This window comes from Phoenix dactylifera, chromosome 13, assembly GCF_009389715.1.
Source record: "Phoenix dactylifera cultivar Barhee BC4 chromosome 13, palm_55x_up_171113_PBpolish2nd_filt_p, whole genome shotgun sequence".
Classification (NCBI taxonomy): domain Eukaryota; kingdom Viridiplantae; phylum Streptophyta; class Magnoliopsida; order Arecales; family Arecaceae; genus Phoenix; species Phoenix dactylifera.
Genome location: NC_052404.1, coordinates 5763761 through 5790530, shown reverse-complemented (window position 1 = coordinate 5790530; position 26770 = coordinate 5763761). Strand labels below are relative to the sequence as shown.

The window sequence follows — 26770 nt, the reverse complement described above, 5'->3', positions numbered from 1 at the left end:
AGACAACATGGACGTCTTCGCATGGTCGCCTGCGGACATGCCGGGGATAGATCCGGAGATCATGGTCCACCGGCTCCAAGTGAAGCCAACCAGCAAGCCCGTGCGACAAAAGAAACGAGGCGCTGCCCCTGAACGACAGCGAGCAGCAGCCGAGGAGGTCAGCAATCTCCTTGAAGCTGGCTTCATCCGGGAGATAGCCTACCCAGAGTGGCTCGCCAACTTGGTCCTCGTCAAGAAAGCCAGCGGGAAGTGGCGTATGTGCGTGGACTACACCAACCTGAATAAAGCCTGCCCAAAGGACAGCTTTCCACTTCCCAGCATCGACCAGCTCGTGGACTCCACCTCGGGTCACGAGCTGTTGGCATTCATGGACGCCTTTTCCGGATACAACCAGATCCGCATGGCGCCAGAAGATGAGGAAAAGACAGCCTTCATCACTGACGGGAGAACCTACTGCTACAAGGTAATGCCGTTCGGCTTAAAAAATGCCGGGGCAACCTATCAAAGGCTGGTCAGCCGGATCTTCAAAGACCAAATAGGCCGAAACATGGAGGTCTACGTAGATGACATGCTGGTGAAAAGCAAGCTGGCACAGGATCATGTGGCCGACCTTGGTGAAGCATTCTCTACACTCCAAAAGTACCAGATAAAGCTCAATCCAGCCAAATGTGCATTCGGAGTCACCTCCGGCAAATTTCTCAGCTTCATCATTACGCAACGAGGAATCGAGGCCAATCCTGAAAAGATCCGAGCCCTTCAAGAAATGACGCCTCCCAGGACGGTTAAGGAGGTACAACGGCTCACAGGCCGAGTTGCAGCTCTTGGGAGATTCATCTCCCGCTCGGCCGAGCGCTGCCTTCCATTTTTCGCAGCCCTCAAGAAGCCGAAGAACTTTTTGTGGTCGGACGAGTGCCAGCAATCTTTTGAGGAGCTCAAGCATCTCCTGGCTTCCCCTCCCCTGCTCACAAAGCCTCAGCAGGGTGAGCTCCTCTACTTGTATCTAGCTGTCTCCCTATAGCAGTAAGCTCGGTCCTGGTCCGAGAGGAGGGTACCAAAAGCCAGTATATTACACCAGCCGGGTCTTGAGGGATGCCGAGACCCGATACTCCAAACTGGAGAAGACTGTCTATGCTCTGGTCATCTCAGCTCGGAGGCTCCGACCCTACTTCCAAGCCCACACAATGGCCGTACTGACCGACCAGCCGGTCAAGCAAATTCTGCAAAGATCAGACCGTGCGGGCCGGATCACGAAATGAGCCATCGAGCTCGGGGAGTTCGACCTCGAGTACCGACCCAGACCGGCGATTAAAGCACAAGCGCTCGCAGACTTTATAGTCGAGTGCACCATACCGGATGAGGTCACCTGAGCCACCCACGGAGCAGACCCCGAGTTTGACATGGACTCTGCATGTCGATGGCTCTTCAAACTCGGGGGTAGCGGAGCAGGGCTCATCCTCACCAGCCCGGAGGGGGTGGTCGCCGAGCAAGCCTTGCGCCTCGAGTTTCCTGCTTCCAATAACATGGCGGAGTACGAAGCGCTCGTCGCCGGGCTCAAGCTAGCCAAAGAGCTAGGAGTGAAGGACTTGAAGGCCTTCAGTGACTCTCAGCTCGTCGTCAACCAAATCGTGGGCGACTTCGAAGCCAGAGACCCGACCATGCAAAAGTATCTTCAGAAGGTTTATTCTCTTCCCCTGACCACGGTCGGGATGCCCTGGCTATAGGGATGCTCGAGACGTCGAGATGCGGTCTTAAGTGACCAGACGAGCTCGGCTCGTTCTCCATCGACTTCCACCGACGAGCTCGACTCGTGCTCCATCGACCAACGAGCTCGGCTCGTTCTCCTACCCCGACCACGGTCGGGATGCCTCGAGACGTCGAGATGCCCCGATCCGTCGGGATGCCCTGAGACGTCAGGATGCCCCAATATATTGGGATGCCCCGACACAACGGGATGCCCCGATCCGTCGGGATGGCTCGTGACGTCGAGATGCGGTCTTAAGTGACCAGACGAGCTCGGCTCGTTCTCCATCGACTTCCACCGATGAGCTCGGCTCGTGCTCCATCGACCAACGAGCTCGGCTCGTTCTCCTACCCTGACCACGGTCGGGATGCCCCGAGACGTCGGGATGCCCCGGCTATAGGGATGCTCGTGACGTCGAGATGCGGTCTTAAGTGACCAGACGAGCTCGGCTCGTTCTCCATCGACTTCCACCGACGAGCTCGGCTCGTGCTCCATCGACCAACGAGCTCGGCTCGTTCTCCTACCCTGACCACGGTCGGGATGCCCCGAGACGTCGGGATGCCCCGAGACGTCGGGATGCCCCGAGACGTCGGGATGCCGCGGCTATAGGAATGCTCGAGACGTCGAGATGCGGTCTTAAGTGACCAGACGAGCTCGGCTCGTTCTCCATCGACTTCCACCGACGAGCTCGGCTCGTGCTCCATCGGCCAACGAGCTCGGCTCGTTCTCCTACCCTGACCACGGTCAGGATGCCCCGAGACGTCGGGATGCCCCGATCCGTCGGAATGGCTCGTGACGTCGAGATGCGGTCTTAAGTGACCAGACGAGCTCGGCTCGTTCTCCATCGGCTTCAGCCAACGAGCTCGGCTCGTTCTCCATCGCTGGATCTCTGCCGACGTCCTCAAAGAACGGACCCCGAGCAGAGGAGCGTCTTCAGTCGCCTCGGCGCTAGGACGCACACGGTACAAGGTACCCATTTATTTGATGTTTCTACATTATCTTATCTGCTTTTGGATTTCTCTGCCGACGTCCTCAAAGAACGGACCCCGAGCAGAGGAGCGTCTTCAGTCGCCTCGGCGCAAGGACGCACACGGTACAAGGTACCCATTTATTTAATGTTTTTACATTATCTTATCTATCCTTGGACCTCTGCCGACGTCCTCAAAGAACGGACCCCGAGCAGAGGAGCGTCTTCAGTCGCCTCGGCGCAAGGACGCACATGGTACAAGGTACCCATTTATTTAATGTTTCTACATTATCTTATCTGTTTTTGGATTTCTCTGCCGACGTCCTCAAAGAACGGACCCCGAGCAGAGGAGCGTCTTCAGTCGCCTCGGCGCAAGGACGCACACGGTACAAGGTACCCATTTATTTAATATTTTTACATTATCTTATCTATCCTTGGACCTCTGCCGACGTCCTCAAAGAACGGAGTCCGAGCAGAGGAGCATTTTTCGTCGCCTCGGCGTGAAAACGATCACGATACCAACCAACTTGGTATAAACCAAATCTGTTGAATCTCCGTCACGAGCTGACGAGCATTTGACCCATTCGTTGGAAAAGAATCTGGTCCGCCCTGGCAACGCGAGGCCCGAAGTTCACTAACTTCGCTGAGGTTCAAGTCCTAGTGACCACCTTAGGGCTCGGTCGAACTCTGGACTAGGCTCGGAAAAATTCTCCGAGCCCGAATCCCCTCAATAAGTATAAGCGTCGCTATACCACTGGCCGAAGGACCGAGCAATGAAGCTCGGCGAGCCAAACCAAAAACCAAACCCAGTAGCGGGCAAAGCTGAGGCCCTAGAGCCCATATCCTCGGAACCTAAAATGGATCCGAGCAGAGAAACTTGGACTACAACAGACGAGTTTCCAAAAAAGTATATTCATTTCAAAGAGCCCGTAGGCTGAGTACAAAAATTCGGGCTTGGCCCTTACAAATGTGGGGACCATCCCGACTACACAAAAAACAACAAAAAATTTACATTCAAGGCTCGAGCTCGACCACTTCGGCTTCGGCAGTGTCGGGAGCGGCGGGCTCAGTAGTCGGGACCCCCTCAGTGGCCTCGGCAGCAATAGGAGCAGCCTCGGAGGCGACCTCGGTTACTTCGGGGACGGCTACGGCCGCCTCGGCCAGACCTCCCTGGTCAGCCCCCGGAGTTTCTGCCTCTGCCTCCGGCCTCTCGACCCCTGCTCCCGGTTGGAGCAGGTTCACGTCGAAATCCGGGAGGAGCCGCCGCAATTGGTTGCGGAAATCCCGAAAGCCCTGAATCAGCCCGTTCACCCCCTCCTCTGCTAGGAGGTCGTGAAACTCCTCCGACTCGCGAAAAAGCTTCACCGCGCTCTGGGCCTGCACCCGAGCCTCGAGCTCCCGAGCCTCATGATATGCGGCCTTCCGCTCGAGGTTTCTTAGTTCCCGCTCGAGCTCTAAGTGGCGAAGGCGGGCATTCCCCACCTCCTGCTCGCGGGAGGCCAGCGCCAGCTCGGCTCCGGCCAGACGAGCTTCTATGGCGCGCAGTTCGGACCTCGCCAACGTATGCGCGCCCTTTTCTTCATCGAGCTCGGCGGTCAGAGCTCGAATTCTTTCCTCGGATGCTCCAATTCTTTCTTGGAGCACCTGACGTTCGGCCTCGGAGGCCTGGTACCTCGCCTCGGCGGCCTGGTACCTCGCCTCGGCGGCCAGATACCTCGCCTGAGCCTCCTCATAACCACGCTGGCACCTCCGGACCCGCTCCCGGTAGTCTTGGACTATGTGCATCAGCATTTCCGTCTCGTGCAAATGCTGTGAAAGAGACGAAAAGAAAAACATGAGGCGCTACGAGTAAATTTTTTACAAATTACACAGATGAAAAATTTTACTTACCCGGACGGCGTTGCAGCGGGTAGCGTCCATGAAAGCATTATAGCTCATGGACTGTATTCTGGCCCGGTCGGCCGGGAGCAGCGCGACTCGAAAAACTTCGCGCGCCACTCGAGGATTGTCGAGGGCTGAATCGCCCTCGTATACTGACCAGACGGGTGCAAGGGGCACCCGTTCCTCCGAGCCCGATGGGCCCGGAAAGTCGGGCCTAGGCGGAGCCGACCCCGAGGCTCCCTGACTGCTCCCCGACTCGGAGCTAGGGGGCTGGGGTCGGACAAGCGGCCGATCTGACTGCCGCATCGCTGAAGCGGGGCGCGCAATCGCGAGACCCGCAGGACTTCTCCCCTGGTCGGCAACTGAAGCATCCTGCCGACCAGAAACTTGCGCCAAGGGCACCGGGCATGGGAGCACCACCGAAGCTCCCCGGGAGCCCGAGCCCTTGGAATCCGCGCCCGCCCTCTGACCAGCATCGGGGTGCGCGGGGCGAGAAGGGCCCGCCTCGGAGTGCGCGGGGCGAGAAGGACCCGCCTCGGCCACTGCTGTCGCTGGGGTCGCCGAGACCTTCTGCTTCTTCCTCGGCTCGGTAGGCTCGCCCGAGAGCTCAGCCGCCCTCTTTTGAAAACGGGCGTAGAGGACCTCGCTCTTGGTCACCATCTTTGCGATATCTGCAAGGGCGAGCAGGATTAGAACATTAGAACAGTAATAAAACGAAAAAGACACTGAAACTATCCTTACCGTGGGGACGTGCCGAGCTCAGGCCCACGTTCACTAAAGCGTCCTCACATACGAGGCCGTTCAGCAAAATGCCGTCCCCGAGGCCGCGGATGGTGTCGATGATCTCCTGCTCACGTGGAGAAAGCTGGGGGGGTTTGTTGATAGATCTGAGCTGGGCCGGCCCCCACCTGGGGTCAAACCCCCAGGACCGTTCAGAACTTAGGAAGAAAAATTTCTTCTTCCAGTCATGAATGGACGAGGGGGCACCATGAAAAAGTGGCCGACCCGCCCGAAGGGCGATATAGAGTCACTCTCCGTCTCCCGGATTCGACTTAAAGATAAAAAGTCGCCGGAAAACGTTGACAGAAGTCGGAATCCCGTGCAGTAAGCACAGTGACAGGAAACCGATCACTGTCCTCCAAGCATTCGGAGCGAGTTGCGCCGGAACCAGCTGGCATACCATCAGCAACTCGTTCACGAAGCCGTGAAGAGGAAATCGGAGGCCGGCCCAGAGTGATTCCAGATACACTCCAATCCGGCCTACCGGAGGATCGGTTACCTGATCCCTTCGCCTGGCGGGTTCCAAACGGAACCCGTGAAGAGGGAAAAACCACTCTTCGGTCATTTCGACCTCCAGGACGCTCATGGTAGACTCAACCTCATTAGGGATAGAACCCATTACGAGGAAAAAAGAGGTTAAGAAAGAAAAAGGGGGACCTGAGGAAGACGCCGGAGAATAGAACTTCGGACTGTGAAAGGCTGGAGGGAGAAAAGCTGGAAGAAGAAGGCAATAGGAAGGGGACAGAGGGCCAGGGGAGGGTTTATATAAATCTCCCCAACGGCCCCGATCGGCCAAAAAAAAAGCCGCATCCCGTTGAGATGACCACACGTGTCGGTCCAAAAGACAGAACGACGCATTTAATTAGGGCTAGCGCTTCGGACGCCGAAGCGCCCCATCGGATCGTGCGGCCCCATCATGAGCCCACGACGCGAGGACGCTTCGCAAAAGGTGTCCCAATAATGAGGCTTTTTCGGGAAAGAAGAGACGCCGCCTATTAAGGGCATCTCGAAGCGTCCGATAATTCAAAATGCGCAATAAATTAAAATTTTCGGAATCTGCAATGACCCAACTAAAGCTACTTCCCACGCTCCAGCTGGTATCCAACTGGAACTCGGAAGTCGGGGGTAGTGTTGGGGGAAAAACCCCAAGTCATACCGCCACGGAGGTGCTCGGCCAAAGAGCGCCGACCGGAAAGGCGCTCGGCTAGAGAGCGCCGACCAGAAATACTGACTAGAAACGACCCCGCCACAGGGCGCCCCGTCGGGCGACCGGCTCGGCTCGGCACCCCTGCCGAGCCGATGCCTTAACCAAATGTTCAACTTCCGCCTAGCCCTCTAAGCCTGAGGGACCTGACAACTCCACTACAACCGGCCGCTATCTCCAAGCCATTAAGGCATAAGATCTCCGCAGGTATTCGGCACGACCTGCCATTAATGCATGAGACCCCCCCAAGTCTTCGATACACTCAGTCATTTAATGAACACGGCTCAAGGCGATCTCCGGATCACTGAACCATCAAAGCGTATGGCTCTCCCTGACCGCCGGTTCACTCGGTAATAAATGCACTTACCATCCACGGACCCCAGGCCCACCACGGCCGGCGGTTCAACCACTCCAACAGGTCCGATCGACCGTGACAACTCCCTGGTTCCGGTCTGATTCGGCCTTATTCTCCACTACGCCATTAATGGGCCAAATCGTGCCCAATTATCACAAAAGATGACAAAATTCTCCTGTCACCTCCCAGGTAACACAATATCCCTCTATAAAAGGGAACCTGGGGGAAAGAAGGGGAGGGGGGTGAAAAAGAGACAGCACAGACACAATTGAGCTTAGTATTCTCTTCATCTTCTCCACATATCTCTTCCTTGCTCTCTCCACATACTAGCCCCCTCTGACTTAAGCATCGGAGGGCCGGCGCCGGAAAGCCCGGCCACCGGCTTTTTTGCAGGACTCACATCCTCCAGGAGGACGCCACCAGCCGGCGCACCGCCGACCACCGTCCCTGCGGCGGAGCTCCTCCCACGGAGGACAGGACAGGACGCACTCCTCTCCGCTCTCTCATCCCCACGGAGGACGCAGTCTGCCGGCGCACCGCCGTCCGTCCTCCCGGCAGCGGAGCTCCTCCTCCCCTGGTTTTGCGGCGGCTCCCGGGTCCAATTTCCAGCAACAGCTGTCATTAAAAATAGACGATCATAAAATTAAATACATCTTGTTTGATAGCCATTCATATTTGCAGCCCGTGCACGGCAGGGGATCCTCCATGTATGTCTAGACCTATCTTGGCACACTTCCATACACAGAGAAAACCCAGGTTGTTGATAAAGTGTATAAACTGAAAGTTTTGTGGCCTGAATCTTGCTCGAGCAATGAATGGGTTGCAATTTTTGTTGGTTAATTAGTCCCTTCACCTTATCAAAGAAATAAATTTCCCTCACCCACAATCCAAAGTTCCCAAAACCCAGCCTTATATTTTCTAGACCTAGCTTTTTTCTAGACCTAGCTTTTCCAAGATTTCGCGGCTCCTCTGCGTCCCAGCTCACATGCATCCTTCCTCCATCAACTAATCCATTATTTCCACTCTATCTCCCACTTTCCGCACCAGCCGACAAACTTCCACCGACGCCTTCATGCGACAAATAAAGCCGGAGACCGAGCTAATAAGTAACAACCCAAACAAACTGTTCCTTTCTTTTATCTCCACTTTTCTCTCTTAAACTCGCGTTATATCATCACCAACTAATTCCGGTTTCGCGTTAAATAAAGAAAGATTGCATCCCATGTTACTCGTACGGCCGTCTTCCTTTCTTTTTTTAGTCGTCTCCATCGCATCCAAGACGCGTGTCCTTCGGCTTTTAAGCCCACCCCCCGACCTTTCTCGCTACCCAAGAATGTCAGTACCCAACCCCGACGAGAAGGTCGCCGGCGGCGGCGGGAGCGGCCGGTCGCTGCCTCCCAAACTCCTCACCGCCGCGCTCCTCGCCGCCCTACTCTTATGGACAGTCATCGACCTCTCCGTCGTAGCCGGTCGCTCCCCTCTCCCCTCCCTCCACTTCCGCTACTACCTCGGCTCCTACTCCGCTTCCACTTCCTCCCCCCCCGTCCCCGTCCCCACCCCCGCCCCCGCCACCGCCTCCCCGCCTCCTTCGCCACCCCTGGGACCAACCTCCGCTGCCGCCGGTCACGACCGGAGCTGGCTCTCCCTCACGATGCTGCCGAACTTCACCTCCACTCTCCTTTCCCGCTGGCGCGGCACCGGCGGTGAGCCCTGCCGGGACTCCCGCACCGCCAACATCTCCGTCCCCGCCCTCGACGGCGTTCGCCCCATCGAACTACCCGCCGGGGAGATCCACGAATTCGCGATCTCGGCGCTGGACGACGCCGGCTGGTACCGGTGCGTTGGCGGGGACTACTTCGAGACCGACCTCTCCGGCGACTCCTGGAAGTCCCGCCCCCCCATCATCGACCACGGCAACGGCTCCTACACTTTCAAGCTCCAGGTCCACCCCCAGTTTGCGGGCGACTACAGCCTCAGCATCGTCCTCCTCTTTCGCAGCTTCGAGGGGCTCAAATACTCGACGCAGCGGTTCAAGTTCCGGCGAGAGCTGAGAAGGTTTCAGATCAAGTTCTTGACGAGCAATGCCTCCTTGCCGGATCTTCGAATTTGCAGCACCACGGACTTCTCCCGCGAGGTTTGGTCCGGCCGGTGGACTCGGCACGGCAAGAACGAGCGATGCAGCGTGGACAGCGACGGCCGGTACCGCTGCCTCGGCCCCAATTTCCCCTGCCAGCCGCCGTGGTGCGACGGCCCGCTGGGCGCGCTGGAGAGCAACGGCTGGGTCTACTCCGCCCACTGCTCGTTCAGGATCTTCTCCCAGGATTCGGCGTGGAAATGCCTCCACAATAAATGGCTCTTCTTCTGGGGCGACTCCAACCACGTCGACACCCTTCGGAATCTACTCAACTTCGTGCTCGGATTGACGGAGATCCCGTCGGTTCCCCGGCGATTCGACGCAAAATTCCGTAACCCCAAGAACAGCTCGCAGAGTGTGAGGATCACAAGCGTCTTCAACGGGCACTGGAACGAGTCCTTGAACTACATGGGCTTGCAATCGCTTCGGGATGAGAGTTTCCGGCGACTCCTGTGGAATTACTTCTCAGAGGATCGAGCTCCGGATGTGATGATATTAAACTCCGGCTTGCACGACGGGGTCTACTGGAGGAGTGTCCAGAGATTCACCGATGCGGCGGAGTACGCGGCCGGGTTCTGGGAGGAAGTGATGAGGCATGCGAGGGAGAAGGGAAATGGAACGGCGCCGAAGCTGTTCTACCGGACGACGATCGCGACCGGGGGGTACGCGAGGGACCTCGCGTTCAATCCGAGCAAGATGGAGGCTTTCAACGGCGTGATGGTGGAGAAATTGGGGAAGAGACGGTTGCTTACCGGCGGGGTGATCGACGAGTTCGATATGACGTTCCCGTGGCACTACGACAACCGGTGCAATGACGGGGTGCACTACGGCCGGCCGCCGGCCAAGGCAAGGTGGAGGGACGGGGAGGTCGGGCACCAGTATTTTGTGGACTTGATGCTGGCTCATGTGCTGCTCAATGCCATCTGCCATGGGTGACCGGCGGTGGTGCCCATTTGGATGCTGGTTACCTCTCAAACTTGGAGCTCGCCATGGATGGAACTCGATGCTGCACTTGGGATTGTTTCATTTAGAAGACTCAGAACTCAGAAGTATATGATCAGAAAAAGTTGTATTCTTATATTCATTTTGGCTCGTTTACTTGTAGATTATAGCTGATATTACGAAATAGGAATTTGTAATTGTCATAGAGATTTTGTTGTCGATTATAGAGCTGGCAGAAATTGATGTATTTATCTTTTGAAAAAAGTTTATGATTTCAAAATAAGAATATAATCATAACACAATGAGGAGTCTACGCCTTCTAGTTTCTATCATCATTAAAGTTAATTTCTGTTTTTTTTTTTCGTCCTTACAAAAACTTCTGGTGCAATTGGGACCAACATCTACGCCTTCTGTTTCTATCATCTTTCAGGACAAGTGCTGATGTCAAAATCTCCACTGTTTAAGCATGTGAAAGCCATAATCGCCAACAATTCATCCACTTTGAAGCTTATTCTAGTTGAGAAATTAACGTCAATCCACACTCCTGTGGTGGTGTTCATGTTAAGAATCCGCTTTACCAACCAGACAACATGTCCTGCTCTCAACCATTGTTACCTGCAAGATGTAAGTGATAAATATGAGCAGGTGAGGCAATGCAAGTCATTACTTGCAGAGAAGTTTCTCAACAAAGCAATATATAGATGAAGACAATGTAAGTTTGACACCTTCACCTTCTTTCAGCTTAATCTCTAAATTACATCTTTAGTTTCTGATGGCCAATGATTTTGATCCTTAATTCATGTATGACTTGTATGAGACAGGGTACAACTCAATGTAACAAGAAGAGACAAGTATCTATCTATAAGGCTTATGCGCAACTGTACAAAAAGGATTTATGGTAAATGAAACATTACTAGGAGAATCATAACATGACAGTCATAGTGAGAACCATGAATCAATTTGCCGCAAGCATACTTAATTTTTCCTGTGAATGCATTTCATTCCCTTTGATTGCATTTCTATTTGGATATCTCAACTTCGAAGCGGCTGATTAACTTGGCTAGTCACCATAATTACTTTTTCTATCAACCCAAGCCATCTCACCCTCCCTTCCTCACTGACCTCATCTTTACTCTGCTCTCCTCTGTTCCTCCCCGTCTGGTTTAAGCCTGGCCTGGCCCATCCTGAAAAGGATACGGTGAATTAGATCAGGTTCAGGTCTGACTTGGGGCACAGCAGGCTAACACTGCTTTCAGGCTTAAGCCTGGCCCATTAAATTTTCTAGACTCATCTCATCTAATGGTCAGCATTGTAGTCAATGCCATTACATGATATTGCAAACACATTTGGGATGCTGAGTCATTCCTTATATGCCTACGTGGCAACTCCTAATCTACTGTCATGCAAACTCTGGGGACTTGAGCTCAAATCTCCATCTTTTTCTTTTCTTTTCTTTTTTTTTCCCCTTTTCCATCTCCATGTCATTGGTCTCCACATGACTAGATTTGTTTGGCTCCTCTTTTTTCTTATACTAGATTTTTTTCCCCCTCCTACTCTAGAATTTAACACCTCCTTGTTATTGGTCTCCTCACAACTAGTTTGGTTTGTATCTTCTCCTTTCTTATACTAGTTTTTTTTTTCCCTTTTCTTATACTAGAATTTCTTTCCCCTTTTCTCATAGATAGGCACGCTAGCAATTTGGCAGAAAGAGGGGAAGGAGAAAAGAAATAAGGTGGAGTCAAACTCGGAGGGTTGAGTCGAAACCATGAGTTCACATTATTATAATGAAAAATTTGCACCTATCTATAATAAATAAACATCTTTGTATTCAGTCAAAGATGACAAAAAGAAAGAAAAGCACATGAAGTTAAATGGGGAGACAAGCATTGGATGTGCCATATATCTGTATATAAGTGCTTAATAATTGCATAACCTCTCTTTCTCTCTCTCTGTCTCTTTCTATTTTTGTTTGTCCTGCCTTCCAAGTTTGAATCCAGAGGGGATCAACTAAGAACCCAAGTCTAGTTGGCATTTAGTTTTGTTCTTGCACCTCTCTCTCTCTCTCTCTCTCCAATCAAAACGAAGTGTACCTACTAAAAATAAGAATATATTTGTCATATTATTTATAGAGGAAATCTATTATTTATAGAAGAAATCTAGGCAGGCAGTGCATGTGGACAGTGAATAGCAGAATGCCCTGTATTTAAGAAAAAAAGAAGAAGAGTAAGAAGTATTGATAGAAAATAGTTCTTCAATAGCTTTTCCCCGCTAAAATAAGATTACAAGTATTATCTAAGGTCCTATTTGTTTTTTTTAACAAAAATATGAAATCAGATGCAAAAAATATGTTGGTTTATTCTGCTTTCATTGTTTAAAACAACTTTTATTCTTTTTAAAAAAAAGATAGAAGTGAAAAATTTTTACTTCTATTTTTTAAAAATGGATTTTCGTCCTTATCCTCCTGGCTCCTCTTCTTCCACTCAACTTTGCCTTCGGCTTCATCATCCTCATTTGATTGCACCAGCATCTCAAGCCTCACTGACTACCTCTCCGCTCAAAATCGATCTTTTCGTTGTCTCTAGCTGCGTTGCCGAACACATCCCCTTTTCCTCTCTCTATATTGCTCCATTGGCCATTTCTCTGTCTGATGCCGAGCTCTCCCTTATCTCTGGTCGTGTTGCCGGCCCCAGCACACCCCCCCCCCCCCCCCCCCCCCCCCCTCCTTATCCCTCTATAGCTCTCTTGCCTTCTAATATCCAACTCTCTTTCGTCCCCAATTGCATCACTGTCTCCACTTCCCTCCCTCCTCTTCTATCGCTCCCTCAGCCGTCTCTTCGCCTGGCCTTATCCCCCTTCATCTCCCTCATCCTTGGCCATATCGCTAGCCCTCGTTTAAAAAAGAAGAGGAGAGTGAACCAATCATATTTTCTGCTATTAGAAAGCTAGAGAAAAGCCACCAAGGTGGTAGTCTAGTAGTTCGGGACAGCAATTCTAACCACATGGTCCCAAGTTCGAATCGCTGCGGCGACAATTAAATTGTGGACCGGAGCTCACTACTCTGGACACTGCTTGGACTTATGGTGTAGGACCGCTCTTGAACCGCTAGTAGCCGGGGTGGTGCCGGGTGTGACATACTCACACGTAGGACTCGAGCCAGAGCTCAGAGGAGTAGCTGAGCCGGGTCCACGGGTGGGGAGGGTATGAGTAAAACCGGTCGGGGTGCCCAACACACGACCATTTCTGCCCGCATCGAACATTCTCCTGGCGGGGCGGGGGCCCAGTGGGGGTTGTTACGCGGAGGTGGGCTTGTCCCTTCCTTCCCCCCTACCCCTTTTGGTTTAGCAAAAAAAAAAAAAAAGAAAGCTAGAGAAAAAATGGAAATAAATTTCTATTTTTGTAAATAAAGAAGCATAACAACCGCTAAATATAAATCATCTAGTAGCGGCAGACATTAGAAAGACTGAACATAGAAGGTTTGAAATTCAAGCACATATGCTAGATTTTAAAGCTATCAATATCTATAGTAAAGATACATGGCATGTGTGTGTTTATATGTGTGTGTGTGTGTGTATATATATATATATATATGGGGATCGATAACCTACTCTCTGTTATGGTAGGTTATCAATCTACCCATTTTTCATTGGACAAAAAATATTCTTACTTTCTATAATTTTTAAAGATATTTTTTTGTCTTTTCATAATTTCATATTAACTAACCCTCTCAACATGCAATTAATACTCTCTCTTTCTCACAGAATTTTTATCATGTCACGGTCACGGAGAGAGAGAGTATTTGCCGCCAAAATAGAAAGAGAGAGAATACACACTCTCTCTCTCCGTCAATAAAGAGAGAGTAGAGAGAGTGTATTTGCCTCCAAAATAGAAAGAGAGAGTATACTCTAAATATCGATATCAAATTGAAAAATTCCACACAAAGAATATGCAAACATGATGGATGCTTGAATATGCAAACCTGAGTTCTGTCCCTGTTTAGAGATCGTCTGCCCCAAGAACCACATATATCTACTCTGCTTTAAAATAATCTCTCAAATATCAGAACAAAAGCTGCAAGAATTATTTTTGAGATAGTTCATTTCCTCGTTTTCGGCCCTTTTGTGTCCTAAAAGCATTATTAACATACAAGAATAAGAAGACAAATTCTTTTAATATGGACATGCATCAAGTAATTATAAATTTATAAAAAAGACTAAAAATACTTACTTGATGGGAGAATTGACAATGGATTCTCAATATGCTTTTTTTTGTTTGGGCAATTCCTTGAATCGTGGTATGTTCCACCACAATTCGGTACATGACATCTCCTTGGTTTCTTAGCAACCTCAACTCCTCCAACCAGTCTTTTCCCTTTCGGACGTCCCTTAGTTTTGGCTGGTTCTGGATTTCGAATGAACTACAATCATCACGATTTAATGACTCTACTGGGCAACTTTCCAATTCCAATGTTGAATCATTGCCTATTGGCATGCCTCTAATAAGGCTTATAAGTTTTTGCAACTCTTTATTCACTACAAAAGAAGGAAGAACTCGCGACGCTTTTTTATGTCTCTACCGACGCTTATAAGCGTCGGCGAATTCCCAGCCCACGCTTCACAAAGCGTGGGTCAAACGTCGGGCAGGTGGGCATGGGTACGGTTTTTGCCGACGCTAAGGAAAAGCGTCGGCAAAAACAGGACTTTCCCGACGCTAATGAAAGCGTCGGGAAAATACTCAACGCCGACGCTTATAAGCGTCGGCGTTAGCAACCTGTTTTTAAAAAAAAAATTAAAAAAGAAAGAGGGGAACCTGTTCTTGCCCCAGGAGGGGTGGAAATGTGGATTCTACAACCAGAGTAGCCATGGCATCCATGACGTGGGGTGGAAATGTGGAATGCAATGGCCGGCCTCCTTTAGCCGGCTCTCCAGAAGGGCGACCGTTCTCTGGTGCCGGACGGTTCCGTCGGAGATGAGCACGACCTGGTCGAGGACCTCTTCTTTCCCTGGAGCACGGCCATCGACTTGAGCAAGGCGACGATGTGGAGAGCCGAGGCAGAGTCCAGCCCCGACGTCGGCTCGTCGAGCAGGAGCACGGCCGGGTTGTGCACCAAGTCGACGCCGACGGACACCTCGATGGAGCCGTGTGGTGGCTGGGCTGGTTCAGACGGCGATCCGGAGGAGCCCTCGAGTGCCCCTGCTTCGAAGCCCAGGCAGCGGCGGATTAAAAGAAATTAGGGGAGAACGGGTGGGGTCTCCGGTGTGGGATTAAAAGAAGAACGATGGTGGGGTGGGCGGATGGTGGGGTGGGCGGATGGAGCGGCAGAAAAAGGAGGGATCGGGGGAGCGGCTGGGTGAAGAAGGAGGGACCTCCGACGACGCTTTAAAGCGTCGTCGTCTCTAAGATCGGAGGTGCGGCTGGGTGAAGGAGGAAAGGCCAAGAGTTGGGCCCCTTTTGGCCTCCGACGACGCTTTAAAGCGTCGTCGTATCTTTTGGCCTTCGACGACGCTTTAAAGCGTCGTCGTCTCTAAATTTCACCCGACGCTAACAGAAAGCGTCGTCGAGTTTCGACCCCGCTTGAAATTCGCCGACGCTTTTTGATAGCGTCGGCGGGAAAGAGTCGGGAAAAGTCTAATTTTTTGTAGTGATATTAGTACATTGTGCATGCCCTTTGGACTTGGAAGACTCTAAATGCAGAATTGCAACATGAGATTGAAATGCTTGCTCCAAGTTGTCATCTTTCTTCCTTATGATATGACTGAATTTCAATATTAATGAGCTTTCATGTCTCCATCGTTTTAGATAATACTTCCCTGGAAGATGAAATTAGTTTTTTATGAAGAGAACTCTTATAGCATGTCTGCACAAAATACCTGAGAACTCAAATTCTTTGCTGCTGCAATGAATTTCATCATTCATTTGATCCCAAGTCATGAAACGCCCCCCATCATTCTTCGTACAGTGTCTTACTGTGTATATTTCAGCTCCCATTTCAATTGCTGCATATTGATTAGACAAAACCATCTCGTTTTGTAGCAATTCAAAAGCACAAGGGGTGAAAATACTGGAGGCATGTTCTTCCATTGGCATAGATGTTTTTATGCTGGGATTGAGATATGTTTGATGCATGGCCGCTTCTTCCCCAGCTCGGTTTCTTATACTCACAGCAATACCCATCTTGAAAATTGTAATGAGAATTCATTAGACAAATATTAGAATTTTAACTCAAATATTAAATTAATATGTTCGCTAAAAAAATAAATAAAGCGTAGTCTAATTTACCTGCTCAACAAAATCCTTTAGATTTGTTCTTGCATTCAAAAATGCTTTCAAGAATGAATTTATAGATTCTGAACGTCCAGTTGTTGTCATTCCGGCAAAAAAGAAATCTCGCAAATATGATAGCGCCCAATATGCTCGATGAGAAAACAATAAACCAATGTGTCTATCTGAAGCAAGTCCAAATTGACAAACCATATTATCCCATTGTTTCTCAAAATACTCAATACTCTCCAAATGATACAGCCTATAGAACTCAGCCTTGAAATCATTATATCGCCCACCTAAAATAAAAGAGAACCAAGTTGGCAGCTTTGCTACTATGTGCCAAATGCAAAATGCATGCTTTGTACTTGGCAACTCTATTGATATAGCCTCCGTGAGTGCAAGATCTTCATCGGTTAAAATTGTTTGTGGGGATTTTTTGTTCATAAATTGAAGAAAAGTTTGCATAAACATATATTAAAAATTAACTTAAATAAAATTTTATGATAAATATATAGAGTCCAAATCTACCGTTAGAAAAAATGTATATATATATATATATATATATATATATGTACATACCCTCAAGGCCCATGCAAATGAAGGAGCTTTTTCATCCCGCAATAAAACGCAACAAAAAAAAAATTGAATTTCCATGGTTATCTAAGCCCACCCATACTCCAAGCAGCATATCGTAATGATTCAAACGATATGTTGTATCAAAGACAAATACATCACCAAAAGTCTGATATGTTCGAACAGAGTCACCAAAAGACCAAATAATGTGTTGTAGCTTCTGATTTTCATTCACTGTAAAGTCATAACAAAAGTCTGCATCTTGGTCTTTCAAACTCTTACACAACTTAAGAAGTTCTAGTGCATCATCTTCTCGTCCTTGATAACTTTGAGAGTGAATTAAGTTTCTAACGTTCCGATCTGTAAATGGTAAATTACCTGGTTCCAATCCCTTTTCCAATTCAAGAACCCTTATTATGATTTTTATTGAACAACCAGCTTTTGATAATATTTCAATATGCTGTTGATCAACGACATCTATGTCACGATTTGCTGGAAGAAATCGAACCTCATTATCTTTCAATAATTCATGATTATGAACATTATCAAATTTAGTAACTTTCTGCTCACAAACCCTATCAACAATGTCTTTTGATATTATCATTTTTGCCCCGTAGCCACATCTTGATGATTTTCTATTTCTTTGTCGTTCAACTTCAAACACTTTGCCTGGCTGAGCTTTACCAGCACGATGACAAACAAATTCCCTCCAATAGACTCCCAACGGATGATTTTTACCTCCTAAAAAATGATTCCGCCTTATTGAAAAATCATTCTTTCTAGCAAAGTTAGAATACCACATATAGGCATCATTATCACTATTGAATGACTGTTTGGCATACGGAAAAATACTAGTGTCACCATCTTCATATACAGAATTTTCAATTTCAAATTGATCATATGAATATAAGGGCTACTACAAGTAGATCTAGTGCTTTCCTCATGTCTTTCTTGTGAAAGATAACACTCAGTACTTCCACATAGACATGTTTGCTTTGAGTGACCTCCACTAGTGTCAATAAATGGAATTGTTGACATCTAATTGAAAAAACATATCATAAGTATGAAGTAGTCATATGACACGCATAGTGTAAAATGCATTATGAGGTCTTAGCAAAAAAAAAAAAGAGAAAGAGGCATTTTGAGAAATAAAAGGTATATTGCAACGGATGATTTGATACCTTAGTTTGTAATATAAGAGGCTTACTGATCAGTCTCACCCCCTGCCATAAGAACAGAATTTTTATGGAGAGAGAGAGAGTGTGTGTGTATTTGCCGCCAAAATAGAAAGAGTGTACTCTCTTTTTTGGCAGCATATACTCTCTCTCTCTCTCTCTCTCTCTCTCTCACGATAAAAATTCTGTGAGAGAGAGTATTAATTGCATGTTGAGAGGGTTAGTTAATATGGAATTATGAAAAGACAAAAATATCCTTAAGAGTTATAGAAAGTAAGGGTATTTTTTATTCAATGAAAAATGGGTAGATTGATAACCTACCATAACAGAGAGTAGGTTATCAATCCCCATATATATATGGGTTTTTGTGTGTGTATACATATGTATGGTGTAGGTATGTATGTAGGGCAATCGCTTGATTGTTTTACTCGGGCTGACGATCAACTCAGATGATTTTTCTAGGGCAATCGACAACAACCTAATTGTTTTACGATTACAACCAAACCTTATAAGGCAGTTGATTTTTACGGTGCTAGCCACTCCAAAAATTCCACACGAGATTTCTAATATCCTACACTAAACAAAGATAGAAAAGTATATACACAATAACTTCTAAAAAGGTTGGATTGATGTTGTTGAAGCTCAAGTTTGATTACTCTGAAAGTTGGGATCTTGACGAGTAGAATTTAGCTTATTCTCTTTTTTCTTTCTTGCTCGCTCTTGATCTTGTGATGGAATTCAATGATTGGCAGCTAAAGCTCTCTCTCTCTATGGATATTTGGAAGTTCACTTTGAAGTGGAAGGAGGATTTAAATAGTCACTTCTTAGATTGATCATAGAGTTGAAGCCTAAGAAGTGGTGTTCACTTGTATTCTTTTTTTCTTTACCTCATCCACTCAATCTCTTTGATCCATCATGTTCTCCAATTCAATTTGGAAGCATTTATAGCTTGAAAAGTTGTTGGAGAGTCGTCTCTAGCCATTGGAGAGAAGAAACTAGCCGTTGGGAGTGAATACGTCCGTTCTAGTTTTACAGAAAAACTAGCCATTATTATTATCAGGCGCAGACGGATCGACTCGAATTTTTTAGGGGTCGACTCGAATTCTTTAGAGATCGACTCGTACTCTTCAAGAGTCAACTCGTGATTTTCAAGGGTCGACTCGTGAAAAGGCAGCTTTTTATTACTTTCTGTTTTCGACCTGTGGCTTTTTGAGGTCGACTCCTAGGATTCTGGGTTGACTTCTCTACTACAAAAGCTTTCGAAATACTTCAAATACTTCTTATACTTTGAGATTTGTTTTTCTAGATTTTTTCATGCTTCTCTAACCTATGGTCGACTCGTAAAAGTGTCTTTTACTGCTTTCTATTTTTGACCTATGATTTTCCGGGATCGACTCCACTACAAAAGCTTCCGAAATACTTCAAATACTTCTCTAACTTTAAGATTTGCTCTTCTAGGCTTTTTCGTGCTTCTTTAACCTTTCAAACTCACTGAGCTCCCTATAAAACAAATTGATTACTCCATAAAATTATTAGTATCATACTCAAATATTTTGTATTTATCAAAATCAATCCGTTGGCTAACAGTTTAGATTTAAGATTTTTGACTATAAATATGAATTTGGTGGTGGACACAAAAACTTTTATTTACACTTAGCGTAGTCTAACTACATGTAAATGTTTATATGTATATGTATATATACAGTATTGGACTACTCACTTTATATTAAATCTTTAGAAAATATTTAATGACTCAAAGCTAATGATGGACCATTCAAAGTAAAAAATCCAAATTATTGAAGATGATCTACACTACAAAAAGGGTCTAGATATCAATATTCATATTTTTTTATAGCCTCTAATCTAAGCATCAAATAAATATAAAAATGATCAATGTAATAGTATGATACGATATTTTACTATGATTGCATTACCAATAGTAATTTATATTTGCTAAAATATGTATATGATGATTAATAAAGTGGATTTTCAATCTCTAATCCCTATCATGTACCTTAGCCCATTAATGCAATTAATAACATTTATCTTTTTACTCCCTTGATGTATAAGTTAGAGAGCACTAAAATGTTTCAATTTAGTTTCTGCATATTTTTTATAGTGTAGTTCATATATAATTGCATAGATTCTCAATTTAGAAAATTTATATTGATTTTGAAATCATTAAATCATCATTTATTAAAAATTTAATGTAAGGTGTGTACTCCAACTCATGGAGGCTGAGGCTGAGGCTGAGGCTGGTGCTGATAGGTAGAGGTGATGGTTGAAGAGGATTGGGGTGGCGGTAGCTAAGAGATGCAGATAACTCCAAGTGGACCGGTGGAAGCTCAAGAAGTTAAAGAAGAAGTCGATGCCCTTTCCTGTTAACGTTTCACGGGGGCATGGGACTCAAATAACATAGCTGAAGTATATCATTCTTTTTTTTAGAGTACAAAAGTTAGTTGATCAAGGCTTGAATTCCAAGACCAAGTTTTATTTGTGTACTATTATTTTGAGCTCAATTTGAGCTTAACTTCGAGCCGAGCCAAACACGAACCTTCTTCACTAGCTTGAATACTTCTAGATCGAACTGAAATTGACTTGATACTAAATCAAGCTTGGTTTAAACTCAGATGAAAGCGGATTTTGATTTCAAGTTTTTGGTCCAAAGTTTAGTTCTGATCTAAATCAACATTTGATCCGATAAATAAAAATTATATCAATTAAAATTTCAAATCAATAATTTATTATGTATGAAATATTTAATACATAATTTAAATGTATTTTGAGCCTTTCGAGCCAAGCTTGATTGAGCTGGATTAATTTTTGGTTTGCCTTGAAATAATTTTGAGCCTATTATATATATATATATATATATATATATATATATATATGTCTGTATATGATAAACAAAACCTTCTTATATTGCTGTCTTGATCATATGTGATGCCATGAAATAATATATTTAAGACTAGGTGCAAACAATGGGAAGCTATACAGCAGGAGTCATGTGGTAACATCCCAAACTGCATGGAACCAACCTTAATATGTGTGTGTGTATATATACATATAGTAGTGAAAAAATATCACCGTTCTATCATCTCTTTTAGCGAGAGTAAGAAGAGCATTGCACTTGCCATAACTCAAACGCAAGAGCATATATAGGATGAGGATGCATGAATATCAGAGAACTCCTTGATTAGATGGGCTCTCATTGCTGAATATTTCTTTTGTCACAATTATAATTACATGTGCCCTAAACTACTTTTAATCAATTTAAGTGAGTGTGCCTACGCATTTGGAGGCATCTATTAAACAAAACCATACCTTATGATCCTTGAATCCATCGGAGTGGGCAGCCAATTATCTGATGAGTAAACTACTACAAACCCAGCAAGGCTGAAATCAACATGTCTTGTGGTATCTAGCCATCCCATGACCATGCATGTGCATTCGTAAGACGACACCTCAGAAAGTAGACTTGTTCCTCCACGATCAGACTTTTGCACCGCAAAGTTCTATACCACTATGGGTGATCGTTATGTCATTCATCTCGGAGATGGATGGTTCTTTTTCATCACCATGAGGCACCATGTATCGCTTTAATAATACCTCATCATATTCCAGGAGTGAACAAGTGTCGTTTGTCTTTAAGATAGATGATAGAACAATGATCCATAATAGCATAGGACTCTGCGGTGCAAAAGTTGCACCATAAAAGATCCAAACTCCAAGAAGATACCAAACTAGTGAGTTAAGCCTATTTGCTACCCTTCCAATGATAGTTCGCTAGAAGAAATTTTTTTGGAAAAGCTGATGCTTAAGTATATGATGCTTGAAAATATGGTTTTGCATGTCTAATTGACCATAAAAAAATGTCGCGTTATAGAGTAGCTTATATTTGCTTTAATCATTATTCTTCTATAAAAGTTGTGTAAGATATCTGTTATGCCCTTAATAAAGAAAATAATCTTATTTTATTATATCTAAAAATTAAAAATAGTTTTAAAAATTTATAATTTTTATAGAAAACTACTTTTTATTTTTTAAAAAAACACCAACCAAATATAAAATATTTTTATATATTTTTTATCTCTCTCTCTCTCTCTCTCTCTCTCTCTCTCTCTCTCCTTCGTCCGCAACCCAAACGAACCTTTAAATATCAATAAGGTGGCGCGGTGGGCGACACCAAAAAGGGACCGACGAGTTCCAGATTCCAGAGTCGATGATGCAATAGCTAGAAACAACCGACAAAATCTATCACGTGCATGTGGCTAGATTCGGTCACAGCCTTGTTCTTCCACCGCCCACTTATGTTAAAGTACGGACATCACATGATTCCCCATCATACTAGCTAAGGACATCCCATGGGACAACAGTAGCCAGGTCAAGTGGACCTGTAATTCCAAACATTTGTAGTAATGAGTTGATTTGATCCGCTTATAAACAACACATCCTTTGGCACAATCCAATAATAGAGTTTTGCTGTGCCTTGTATTTTTGAGCATCAAAGTTCTCAATCAAATAATTATCTCACAGTTATGTATCACCCGTCTCATCCTCACTAATTGCTAATTAATCCTCAGTTCCATCTGCGTAGAAGTGAAAGAGTAATACTATGGGATTGAATCACTGCTCCATCGAAGAAAACAAGTTATGTAGGCATCATCGAGATAACAGCCTCTTGCCTAACATGTTTGCTACATGTAATTTAATCACCTAACCCCCGTCAATAAAAATCTACAAATAATTAAAATTTAACCGTCTTTAATACTGTAATTATTTTGGGACAATGATATACTGATAAAATATCGATACAGTATGATATGAAATTTTTTGATATCTTGAATATTGATACATCATTCATGCGGAATATTGATACCGAATCTGACTCAGACCGATATGTGCCATCACATATCTATTTTTGACTGATGCTGCTTGAACTACAACTATTGTGTTCTTTTCCCTTTTCGGCAGCAGGACTGCTATCCTTTTTATGCTAGCAAATTTACCATAGGATGGTATTCTTCTTGCGGTCTAAACAACAAACGAAGTTTATACATATCTTATGTCACATCAGGTTGGCCAATTGATAGGGCAATGATATAAATTTTATCCAATAAGTCAGATAGTGGAGCTAGTCATAATGAATGAGACCGCCAGGCTTCACTGCATGAAAGGCTATCTGAAATGTCCCTGCCGACTGTTCAATAGAGTAGTCACTAGCGCATCAAATTGTGCAGTCATTTAGAAATGACTTCATAGGATTAACAATAAAAAATAGATAAAAAAATAATGAAACGGAAAAAAAAGCAAATTGATGGCTGTGTTTTCCAACTGTTTTAGTTGAAGACACGCCAATTGGGTGATATCCTTAGCGGTCACAACTCCGACAGTCTTTAAAGATGATTTAAATGTCATTAATTTGACCTAATCAAGAAGGAAGAATTGAGAAAGTAGAGTTTTACGTCTTCTCTTGCACCATTCAAGTCATATTACTTTCTTAGTTCAAATAGAGCTACATCTTCAAAAATAAATACCACTAATATCAATAATCATGAAAAAAAATAAAGAAAGTAGATCTCGATTTCTATATTAACTATAGCTTCTATTGCTCTGCCTAATTCTTCACAGATCGAAAAATAGGCTCAGTCAAAATCTTTCTTAAAAAAAAAAGTTTGATCAGCCTATTTTGGAGCCCAAATAATGGAATTTCGACCCATGTTAAACCCCAGAAGGTTTAGTTGTAAGATGTAGATCTCAAAAGGTTACTCAATTTTTTTTTTTTAAAAAAAAAAATTAATCGAGCATCGTATGACCAAGTTATAGCTCTCAAAGTTTAGCATACGATTCGGTCTCGATGCGGCAGATCTTACTTTTGGATCCTATTTAGCCTTACTCATAGTGATCAAAGTGGTCCACATCGAATCTAATATCTCACTAGATCATAACTAGTCCTCTATTTTGCGTATCTTATTCCAACCCAACTAGTATTTGATATCCTTGGAAGATATTAGCAAATCATTGAAGATTCTAGTACTTGATCTTTGGGTGCGACTAGTAATGTCCTGCCAATCTCCCTCACATGAGCATATCTTATATGATCTTAGCATTAGCATCACATAAAGATGGTACATAATCATGCGGTCTTTCTCTAAGCAGTGATATAAATCACAAGGCTCCTTGGCTGCGAGCAGGCAAAAAAGTAAAAGATTAGAAGTGACCACTAGATTGGCTGTTTGATTTTCCTTGGAGAGCAGATGCCAAACCCAACAGTAAATCGATCCAATTTCTTAAATCATCAAGTGATCCCTATATAAAAGAAAGTGAATACATTCAATAACTTATGAATAATAATACATTCATTCAGTACTTGTCCCACTCCCATGCAGTTACACTTCCCTCCATCAGTGAACTGTACATTCTATAGAAGAGGATGGAAGCTTATTTTAATTAAGCCCTCTTCATAATTACTTGGGCAGATGGAAGAGGTTTCTTATTCCATTTTCACAATAACCATAGAAGTCCATGACATTGTCAACAAACAGAGACCAGATTAAGGTTAGTATGAGCCAAGGATCTCTGAAGTTCCTACTTATGAGTCTTCAGCACAGCAGGGTTGATGTAATAACTAGAGTATATGTGGTTTTTGGTGGTGGTATCAGAAACTGCAACTCCTTGTTTGTGAGGATGCTTGTGAGAGTTGGTGTAATCTGGAATGGATCTCCCAGACTTGTTCTTCCTTCTAGGGAGCGTCGACCGGGGAATGAACACTCCGGTCCCCTTGCTCTCCCTTCTGTAGGCCAATTCATACCCATAAGGTGGTGGCATGATCGTTTGGGGCATGCAAGGGAATCCCTGTGGGCAAGAACATATAAACCACTTGTTAATATTCCATCTAGTGGGATGTTTTTTTTTATACCATAAGGCTGTTTGGTTGTTTTAAGTTTTCTCGAAACAGATAACCATAAACTCTGAACTTTTGTATTTTTCCTTTTTGGTATAACAGATTATTTTCAGATTCTATGATTTGTCAAGTCATTTCAAATAGATTTTATGAAAAGTAGACAAACAAATATTTTTATAAGATTCATTTCTTCTAACAAATCTCTTTTTAAGCCAAACATGTTTTTAGTGCAGTTCAAAACATGTTTTGTGCCATAATACTGTCTAAGCTATATTCAGAATGTTCAAATAAAAATCACTTTTTTATTTATATAAACGAAGGATCATGTAAGAACTGAGTACAATCAAATGTTAAGAGGCAATAATAATGAATAAATAGAGGGATCGTATAAGATAGTTTGCACAAGGACAGGCCATAATTGAAGGACTTCTATGGAAATAAAAGGTGCAGCCGACAGGTAGATCCGACATGCTGTTATTGGAATACATCCAGCTTTCCTAGAAACAGAGTATTCTATGTCCAATCTCTGAGAAACATGCCTTCCGATTGATTTAAAAAAATATTATTAGCTCTAATCTGAGGGAAACCAAAGCTTAAAAAGAAAGAGCACAAGATCATAACTAGAATTCCAAATCTTAGCTTCTCTGCAGCTATCTCTAAGTGCAAACAATTTCAACTACATCTTCTGTTATGATCCTTTTAACAAAAACAGGGCACAACATGGTTGATTGGTAGGTAATTACTCCACCAAAAAATCAATCTATTTAGCATGAAAAGAACTACTACTACATCCTTGCCTTCCTTGTTAATTACTTTAGAGCATCCAAATGATCCAGAGGATGACTCACCTGAACCGGAAGCGAGGGACACTTCACGGGGAATTCTTCTTCATCATCCTCCATAATTAGCCGAGCTATCTGCTTGCTTAACTCGGCAAAGAGCACATCATCTTCTACCTCCATGGCCATGCAGCACTAGTTCTAGAAAGAGAGAAAAAAAGGGAGCTAAGCTAGTCCTACTGGCCTCACTTGCAAAGCAGAGGAATTGAAGAAGAGAAGTTGACTGCTCTATTTGTTCCTACTTCCTTGGCTGCCCATGAACTTATAATAGGAGAGACAAGGGATGGAGGGGAAGCTGAGGGCATGTGGGTTGGAAGAGGCAGGTGGGTCCACGCGGCAGTTGGCCAATCCCTGCTTTCTTCTGACCCCAGAAAAAAATAGATGGCGAAGGGAGGTGCATGGTATTATCCGGTTGGGAGAGGGATGCCGCAAGGGGAAGGGATGGCAGCCGCTTTGCCGACGAAGTTTATCATTTATCAAATCCTAAGATCAGGCTCCACTGCATCCACTCATGTGGAAAGCCGTCTGGCCCGGTTCTTCTCCCCTATCTGAATCCAGCGCCAAGGCAAGCCTCCTTCCACGTAAACCACACCCTTTTTGGTGTGGTTTGGGGCTCCAATCCTTCATCAGGATTTCAGCAGGTGACGTGGAATTTTGAACCACACTAGCTTCAGTGCCAAGTGTTTGCTCTTCGTAGACCCCACCTAGTGATTGGATCAACTGTTCTGTCGGAGTAGCAGACAGCTACCCAATGCAAGTAGCTTTCAGACAACTTATTTCACAAGAATTGTACGTATGAGTTGCTTCATGGTGAAGGTATGGTAGTGTTGTTCTGTTAGATCTGGAAATCTAGGCACATCATTATGTACATATGCAAATACTGCCCCACTTATGTCCTCTGTGGTATACGTTTGTCCTTCTTATTTGTTTGCACTCTGCATTTTAGAAGTATAACGATATATTTGCAGTGTAAACAGTGAATATTGGTGTTTTGATAGGGCGGTTTGTGGAATG

At 45.2% G+C, this 26770-nt stretch overlaps 2 protein-coding genes across 2 annotated transcripts; one reads left to right on the top strand and one right to left on the bottom strand.

Moving 5' to 3' along the window:
* Positions 1–7799: 7799 nt before the first annotated feature.
* LOC103724245 lies at positions 7800–10306 on the top strand. The gene has a single exon (XM_017846918.3). The coding sequence runs from the start codon at positions 8151–8153 to the stop codon at positions 9996–9998; it is 1848 nt and encodes a 615-aa protein (XP_017702407.2). The 5' UTR covers positions 7800–8150; the 3' UTR covers positions 9999–10306.
* Positions 10307–24303: 13997 nt separating this feature from the next.
* Positions 24304–26224, bottom strand: LOC103709446. Its single transcript, XM_008794768.4, has 2 exons — positions 25766–26224; positions 24304–24868 (listed from the first exon to the last, which is right to left on the bottom strand). Exons 1-2 carry the CDS (start codon positions 25883–25885, stop codon positions 24602–24604), a joined length of 387 nt encoding a protein of 128 aa, XP_008792990.2. The 5' UTR covers positions 25886–26224; the 3' UTR covers positions 24304–24601.
* Positions 26225–26770: the final 546 nt, after the last annotated feature.

Excerpts from the sequence above, each read along its gene's own strand:
- LOC103724245 (XM_017846918.3), top strand. The coding sequence starts at position 8,151 with ATGTTACTCGTACGGCCGTCTTCCTTTCTTTTTTTAGTCGTCTCCATC.
- LOC103709446 (XM_008794768.4), bottom strand. The coding sequence starts at position 25,885 with ATGGCCATGGAGGTAGAAGATGATGTGCTCTTTGCCGAGTTAAGCAAG. Across the intron at positions 24,869-25,765 it reads GTCCCTCGCTTCCGGTTCAG|GGATTCCCTTGCATGCCCCA; the intron begins GTGAGTCATCCT and ends TCTTGCCCACAG.